This window comes from Pistacia vera, unplaced genomic scaffold (assembly GCF_008641045.1).
Source record: "Pistacia vera cultivar Batoury unplaced genomic scaffold, PisVer_v2 Contig418, whole genome shotgun sequence".
NCBI lineage: Eukaryota > Viridiplantae > Streptophyta > Magnoliopsida > Sapindales > Anacardiaceae > Pistacia > Pistacia vera.
The window spans coordinates 755,712-764,768 of record NW_022196244.1 but is presented as its reverse complement, the minus strand read 5'-3'; the positions used below and the strand labels follow the sequence as shown (position 1 = coordinate 764,768).

At 37.4% G+C, this 9,057-nt stretch overlaps 1 protein-coding gene across 1 annotated transcript; it reads left to right on the top strand.

Moving 5' to 3' along the window:
* The first annotated feature begins 890 nt into the window (after positions 1-890).
* Positions 891-8,844, top strand: LOC116142741. The gene is made up of 7 exons (XM_031428146.1): positions 891-986; positions 1,062-1,274; positions 6,520-6,661; positions 6,881-7,035; positions 7,596-7,797; positions 8,077-8,255; positions 8,785-8,844. The coding sequence occupies exons 1-7, from the start codon at positions 891-893 to the stop codon at positions 8,842-8,844; spliced, it is 1,047 nt and encodes a 348-aa protein (XP_031284006.1).
* Positions 8,845-9,057: the final 213 nt, after the last annotated feature.

Below are 9,057 nucleotides of genomic sequence, written 5' to 3'. Positions count from 1 at the left end.
AAGAAAGAAGGACAATTTTCAGTTCTTAATAAAATATTAGAGTTTCCGTGGAGCAAAATTTGCTAGGGTGCATGTGAAAGTGAAACACCACCCAAAAAAAATAAAAAATAAAAAAATTAGGATATGAGAATCTTCGTATATTACTTCTCAACTATTTATTACGAATAAATGGTCGTTCGTCTCTAAAGAATGACTGTTCATTCCTTAGAAATGATTGTTCATGTTTAGTCAAAGTTAATTGATGTGGTAGTCCTAACTCTGTTACCACGTTAAGATTGTAAGAAAATGTTATAAGTTTNTAGACAAGGAAGGAACACACCAAATCCGTAAAACCCTAGATTTCTCAATAAAAAATCTGCCCCTTTCTTCTAGACCAGTATGTGTTAAATACGCATGCTCCACTCCTGGATCATTAGCCATCTGTCTTTGATTCTTCATCACCGAAAGATCACACGATCAATTCTGGAACATTCGTTAGGGTTGAGAGCTGTCAAACCAAAACAGAAAAGAGAGAGAAGGTGTCTGCGCGAAAGTGTGAAGACCTAATCAGATAAGTCATTAGGTTTGGCCAAAAAGACGTTGCATGAGTGTATGACTTAACAAAGAAAAGTTTGACTTCCACCGTGGCAAATGAGAAGCCACATCATCACACTACTATACCAATTTGATAGGGAAAAAAACTCAAGGCTAAAGGTAATTTGGAACAAATATTACAAATTTGATAAATCATTAAAGATATTTGGATTAAAAATTTCATGTGTATGATCTTAACTAGTGGAAAGCAAATGGAATTGATGTAAGCTATTACATGAACTTGGAGATAACATCTCGGTATCACTTCCGATCAAATTTGGAAAATGAAAAGCCCAAGATAAAGATCAGAATAGGATATGAAGATATTTGATTTTCAAATCATTGCTGCTGTAACAAACAATTTCTCAACAGCAAATAAGCTTGGACAGGGTGGTTTTGGTCCAGTCTATAAGGTAAAGTTGAAACCATCACTTTTATTAATGAGGTTTACAACTGGTAATCACCAAAAAAATATGCCATGATTTCAGGGTAAATTACCAGATGGACAAGAAATAGCAATAAAGAAACTCTCAAAAAGCTCAAAACAAGGAATAGTGGAGTTCAAGAATGAAGCTAAACTCATTGCCACATTCCAGCAAACTAATCTTGTAAGGCTTTTGGGATGCTCTCTTCATGGAGGAGAAAGATTTTTAAACTATAAGTACTTGCCCAACAAAAGCTTGGATAATTTTTTCTCTTTGGTATATCTCAATTTTAAACTGGTAAGGATTTTACGGCATGCATATAACATTACCATGAAGTTGATAGTTATGAATCTTGAAAATAACCAAAAAGCAACTACAGATACACTTGCATTAATAATCAGAATGCAACTATGCAAACGCTTAGGTAAAAAAAATGAATGATCCGGGTTTGACTTGTCAAAAAGTTGCATGATCTGGGTTTGACTTGTCTATTATAGAAAATAGAAACTATCTCCAATAAGCACCCTTTAGAACATAAAGCTTATGAAGGAGGAAGGGGAAAACCTCAGGGAGTAATTAAGACACACCTTTAAGTCCACAAATTATCAAATTCATCCCCACCACTTCTTTTCCCAAAAAGAAGGGAGGGAGAGAGTTTTTTACAAAAAGAGTCCAAACCTCCAAATTTCATGACAACATGTCTAACCCAAAGACATAAAGTTATGTACAGACAATATCAGAACATACAGATGATAACTGAAATGTCGAGCAATATTAGAACATAGAGATGATAATCCAGAGGTTCACAAACTATAAGATGCCGAGTAAAAATACTTACCTTCAACTTCGGTAAATGAAGGGCAGGACAAGCTTTCAGTATGGACATCCAACAAAGAAGGTCTTGGGCCCCAGTAGCATCTAAAATCAATTCCAAGTGCTTGAGATTGCTTAACTTAGGAAATTGGATGAGTCTATTAAGCTTCTGAAAAAATTCATCCGAGAATTAGACCACCTCATCAAAATTCGGTTTGTTTGTTTGCAAGAATTTCGGTTCTTTGGGGACATATTATAATTTTTAAAAGATTACACAATACTTCATTAATCATAATTAACCTCTAATCATGTTTAATTAACCTTAATAAAAAAACAAGGCTATTTACTTAACACTTTCAAACTACATGGCCTTTTAATTAAATTTGAACTTCATATAGCCTTTTAATAAAATGCTCCCATAAAATTGGGGGTTTTATGATACTCACTGAAACATAGGGAGTTTACTTGATATTTTTCATAATTATAATGACATGTCGTCCAAGCGAACAACAAACTGACATGTTGTTTTTAAGTATTAAACGATGTGCACTACAAGAAAAATGTCTTTCGATGTCTAGCAAAATTAGACGCAGGAAGTAAAATTTAGATGCTAAATCATATTTCGCGTCTAAATTTCGTAGTCGCCACGTAGTTGCGAAATCGCTGTCGTAGAAAGTATGTGTGTCTAAAGTTTTAGTTAGACGCGGAAAGTTTTTTTTTAGCGACTAGCAAATTAGTTGCTAATTGCTGGTTAAATTAGTCCCCCCGATTAGACGCTAATTGTTCAAGGGTAATTTGGTAAAATTGTATCGCGACTAATCAATTTGTTGCAAAATGTACGTTTTAGTGTCTAATAATTTGTCGCAAATGCCACAAAAATTAGATGCTAAAGGTGTAAGGGCAATTTTGTAAAACATTTTCGCAACTATTTTATTAGTAGATGAATGTATCTTTTGGTGACCAAAATTTGGTAGTTAATTCTAATACTTTGAGATGCTGAATGTGGAATTCAAAAGGTTTTTGCGATTATTTTATTAGTGGCCAAATGTATCTTTTGGTGACCAAAATTTCATGGTTAATTCTAATAATTTTAGACGTTGAATGTGGAATCCAAAAAGGTTTTCGCGACTATTTTATTAGTGGACGAATGTATGTTTTGGTGACCAAAATTTGGTGGTTAATTCTAATAATTTTAGACGCTGAATGTGGAATCCAATTATGATAAATTACTGTTTGCTACTAAAAAATTAGTTGCAGAATGTGTTTTTTTTGAGAAAATAATTAGTAGTAAAAGCATTTTGTATTGACCTAGTTTATACATTCAACATCAATAAAATAATCCATCACAATATAAAAATCTGAACACTAACATCAAATATCATATTTTCATACACACACACACACACACACATATATATATAGTCCATACAACTGTTTAATCTTATTTTCTTGTTGTTGGACTACGCGCCTTAACTTTGCTTCTGCTCCTTCAAGTAAGATGAGCTGCTCCTTCAAGCATTATTGCACGAATGTATCATTTTTTCCTACCATCAATTCAATGCATAATCAATAAGTCAAGCAAGAAACTAAATAATTACAAATAAATTATAATTATTCAAGGTATACAATATGTGACAAAAACTTATGAAATGGCAATAGAAAAGAAAGACTACTCCTCAAAGTTCACAGAACGTACTGCAGCACCAAACCAAAATCAAATTGATGGAGTAGAAAAGCAAATATCTCACAGATTATCAATCTAAACTTCAATTCTCTGGTTTAAAATTTTAAACTAAGTTAAATTTCTACTTTCATTCAGCCAAATGTGTTTTTGTAGAATACAACCTTGTTCATAAAGGCTATAAATGTTTGAAATCTAATGGAAAAATTGTCATCTCACCTAGTGTCAAGTTTAATGAACATGAATTTCCTTTTGCCAATAATCTTGGTTTCAATTCAAGGTCTGATTTTGGTCTCAATTTCTGTACTTTTGATTGTTCATCTGATACATTGCATACATCTTCATCTTTACCATTCACCATTGTTCAGCATGTTGTCCCTCGGTTTCAACTCTTCCTATTGTCACCTCATTAAATTCAATCCCTTCAAATTCAGCCTACCTAAGTTAAATTTCTATATAATTTTACCAATACCATAACTTTACCGGTGTTTGCAGTGTAATTTTAGTTAACCAATATCATAAATTTCTACATAAATGTATGAGAGGTAAAAAGATAGCAATGAACTAAAAAAAAATAGTGTCAAAAAACTCAGAACTAACCTTTATGTGAGCTGAAGCCTTGTTAGTTGTTGTGAAGACCCCAGAAGATTCAACAATATACTCAACCTCATAATCGCCCCAAGGGATCTCAATCGGGTCCCTAGGTAGAGAGTTAAACGTTAGACCTTAAGTAGAATCAATTACTTATGTTTGCTGAGGTGGGTGATGGAGTTGATTTACAATCCATAGAGTTAAACGTTAGACCTTAAGTAGAACCCATAATGACTCCTAACTGTTATGGATATATATGCACACAGATTTTGGCAGATGGGAGAGGCAAGTTTGATGAACTTCAAATCTAACATTTGGTGCCCTGCCAATATCATACCTGTTTAGCCAATTCTCTAGTCAGTAAAAGTACCAAAAAGCTTGGTGCCCTGCCATACCCGGTCTTCCTCAATCCCTTTGTCGACCCATTAACTAGAGACTCTAAAATTGGCAACACAAAGGCCAGTGTTTTGCCCTGCATTATTTTAAACATGGCCAAAGCATAAATAAACAAGAGAATCCAGACAGTAATCCTATATTGCGAGGCGATTAATCAACCACATGAAAAGAATAAGTACATAAATGAACAAATATATTCTACTACACCTCAAAATCGCACTAATAGCTCTAGACCCAAAACTCTACTCTTCTCAGAAGATCAGTAACGGAGTCAATCTAAGTAAACTAAAAACATATTTCAGTGCTTTGTCCTAAACGGCATTTTGGTTTTTATTCAATTAAAGCTGGCAGTATTATACAATCAAAAAAATTCAATTATCATGACCTTAAATGCACATCATAAAAGGAGGAAGCCGCGCCAGTAATAAACATTCCCAAAGACAAATTGTGCATCATTTGTCACTCTCGCATTACAATTCATATTATTCTGATGCTAATTCAACTTCCAGATTACAAATATGACTTTGCAAGCTACCAGGATGCAACATTCTCCCAAACTAAGATATCAAAATTAAAAAAAAAAAAAATCAATTAAAAGAGAATATTATACCTAACCAGTGCGTGCATGTCCAACTAAGTCGGAGACATCAAGAACCATATCAAAAGTGGTGGCCTGAATTGGAAACAGAGACTCAATACCCTTAGACTTGAGTTTCTCTCTCAATGGTTCCGATATTCGAAACCTAGAAATAGCATTCGGATTCTCACTCTTCTCCTACTCTTCCACCTCAGCATCTACTTTCGCTTTCTTTTGCTTCTTCTGATCCGATTTCAAATTCACAGGCTCGCCTAATTCCAAGCTCGTTTCACTTCTTTCTTCGTCATCTTCTTCCATAACCTTTCACTTATTGCTAGAGAAAATTTAGCTGACTGACATCCCAAGTTTCGATTTAAGAAAATGGCCTTGAAATTGTTTTTCATTTTTTTTTAATTTAGAGAAGCTGACGTGGCACAGTTAGGATCTATTAAACATGTAAAATGGGTTAAAATAAAAGATTAAAACATATAAGGAAAAAACATAATTAATGAAAGTTTTTAAAATTTGAAATTTGAAAAAGAGCCCAACCCATTCAAATCGCTTAATCTAAACCAATTAAGGCAAAAATCGATATCTTCAATCCCTAAATGCATTCTTTGCAATTTTCGGCGATAACAGTCCACATTCCGACAAATTTTCACACCCAAATTCAATCCTAAAGCTTCTTCTTTTCTTAAAACCATGGCTGACATTCACAATGAGGAGGAAAACCCAACGCCTCTTTGAATCGTAGAGTCCGGCCGTGCAAGCAGTTCAATGGCTGCTCTGGTGGATCCTCCGATTAGTGAAGGTGTTCCAGCAGCGGAGACGACGGCGGCATAACAAGAGAGAGAACAGGAGCAAAACAGTTCTGAAGAGGAAGAGGAGCCGGGCAGAACTCAGGCCAGGAAGAGGAGTCCGACGAGAGTTCAGACGAGGAGGAAGAGGCCGCCAAAGAGGAGGAGGCCGCCGAAGAAAAGGTATTTGTACTTGTTGAGACCTAAGATCGTTTAAGCGATCCTTTGTATTGCTTAAGCGATTGATGACTTTTACTCTTGGTCGCTTAAGATATTTAGGATTGCTTAAGAGTAAAAGCGATGAATCGCTTAAGCGATATAAACAATCGCTTAAGCGATCTTAGATCTGGCAGATGTTGATTCTGCCTCGTACAAGATCTCTTAAGTGATCTGTAATCGCTTAAGCGACCAAGACTAAAAGTGATGAATCGCTTTTACTCTTGGTCGCTTAAGCGATCTTACGAGGTAGAACCAAATCTGCCCAGATCTATAATCGCTTAAGCGATTTCAGATCGCTTAAGAGTAAAAGTGTCGAATCGCTTAAGAGATCTTGTATGAGGCAGAATCATCTGCCCATCGCTTAAGCGATTCTTCCAGAGCGTATTTTGTTTATATTTGATTTGGTTTAATTTTTTTGCTGATATTTTGTTTATATCGATTGTGCAGATTTTCCGAAGTGTAAACTATAGAGAGTACGGATTGGAGGTTGTAAGCGATACGGTACCGTACTTCCCTGTGAGGGTGACAGTGAGGTCAAGTTGGGATGCTTTAACGAGAATAACGGGGATTTTAGGGACAGTGAGGAATGGTGAAAGGAGATTCAAAGAGACTTGTTTCAGTCATTTTTGGGATATGGACACAAAATGGAAAAAGACATTTTGGGGGTCGGGAGTGCATTATATGTTGCTGCACTCAATAAAAAGCAAGAAAAAGCATGAAATGTGGTTCATGGTGGATGGAAAGCCACTACATTTCGGGATGATGGAATATGAGTTGGTGACTGGCTTAAGATGTGGGGAATTACCAGGTGAGGTTGAGGAAAAAAGAATAACGGACAGTACGGGAGCCAAAAGGTTGGCTAACAAGGTTTTGGCGGGGAACAAGTCTACTAAGGCACGGGAATTAGAGGACAGGTTAAAAGATGGTGAGTTTAACGATTCAGAGATGTTCAAATTGTGCTTGGTATTGTTCTTACATTCGATCCTAATGGCTAGTGACTCAACAAAAGCCGTTGATATTGATTGGGTGAAGTTTGCAAGCAACTTGAACTTCTTTAATGCTTATCCGTGGGGACGGGTATCATTTAAGCGAACCATGGAGTCCCTGTAAGCAAAAGACCTGGCGTTAAAGCACTCCCAATGGGCTGAGAAGAATAGATCGGCGACGTACAATTTGTTTGGCTTCCCATGGGCAATGCAGGTAAATATTAATAGCTTTTTGTTATATTTTTTTTTTAATATATGTGTTTGAATTATGATATGGACTACTTTTTTACAATGTAGGCTTGGATGTATGAGGCCATCCCTGTCTTGGCTAAGGCAGAGGGGAGGATTAGGGCTTCGGTTATGCAACAGACATTTCCTAGGATGTTGCGGTGGCATGACTAGAAGTGTACCTATTCGGATTATGAGCAAATAGAGATTGAAATTCAATCAGCTCGGGTAAGATTAAAGGATTAAGCTTGAACATGCACTTGCTTTAAAATGTCGCTTAAATCTGATTGATTTTGTTTCTTATTGTAGGGGGTTGTCCGTCCATTCCTCACCCCTACTGGGGCTGAAGCGCAACAGCACTATGTCATATCTTTCCGAGCACTGGAGGATCAAAGGGATGAAAGGATAAATCGATTGACGTGGGACCTACAAGGGGTCACACATGTGAGGGTAGTTACAGGGCCACTACTTGAGAATGTGATTGACGCCGAGGAGGATGAAGTCGCAATCGGTGGGAGGGAGGAGGAGGGGAGGGAGGAAGAGGTTCGTATGCCTCAGCAAACCAGTACAACAAGTACCGCTTTGCTGAGGCGTCAGGGTTGGGAGAGTGAGGTGGTTGACCTCATAAAGAGTTTGTTTGATAAGATGAAAGAGCAGTTGAAAAGGGTGGAGGAGAAAGTGGATAAGGTGGCAGAGAAAGTTGTTAGGGTGGAAGAGGAAGTTGGTAGGGTGCAAGAGGAAGTTGGTGGAGTATTGAAGGCAGTTAAAGTGCAACCTGGGCTGAAAACAGAGAACCGAAAGAGCAGGTTTGTGAAATCACCTTACACCGTACTAACACGTGGAATTAAGAGGAAAACAAAGAAAAAAATTGAGGAAGAAGCCAAAAGTGAGGGGGTTAAAGAGGTTTCTCGAGGAAGTGGGGCAGTTATAATGGAGGAGGTTAAGGCGGGAGGTGAAGGAAGCGGGGATGTACAAATGGAGGAAGGGAGAGGAAGTGGGCAAGCAAAAATGGAGTCCACTGTCGATTTGTATAGGCCAATAGAGGAGGAAAAGAAAAAACCCTTCTATGCCTATTACAATGAATCCGGAAGTGATACCCTTGTAAAGTGTAAGACCGGGGATTATTCTCGAGATTGGTTTGAAAAGATTTTGACGATGGGCAGCTGGCTTCACAACTCATTGAGTTATTTGCGCTTAATTTTCCTTATTTTTGCTTATGTTTTCCATCAGGTATTGTATACTTATCATGTTGTTTTTATTTGATGCAACACATCGATGAGGTATTGGCACTGATGAGGCTGCGACAAATCAGCAATGGTGATCTACTATATCCCGATTATGCCATCACCGATGTGGCCTTTGGCCAAACACTGGTATCGACATATCGCAATTTATTGAAAAAGGCCATTAGTACATCTGTAGCAAAAAGATTCAAGCGAAAATGATCGGGCACAGAAGACTTGGACTGCGTCCCTAATGATTTTAAGTTTGATGACAGGATGATGCAATATGTAATGAAGGACAGGCCCAAATATGGCCACAGTTGGGCAAAGGTTAAAAGTGTCTACTGAATCATCCTGGTCAAGGAAATGCACTGGATAGCAGTCGTCGCGCTCTTAGAGGAGAGGTTGCTGAAGATCCTTGACTGCAACCCAACAATTTGTTGAGACAGGTAGTTGGAGGCCGAGTTGGAGCCACTGTCCGTGTTGTTCCCGTGGCTGTTACGCGAGAGCGGGATGTTTGAGCACCTCGGTGATGAAGCATTGATGGG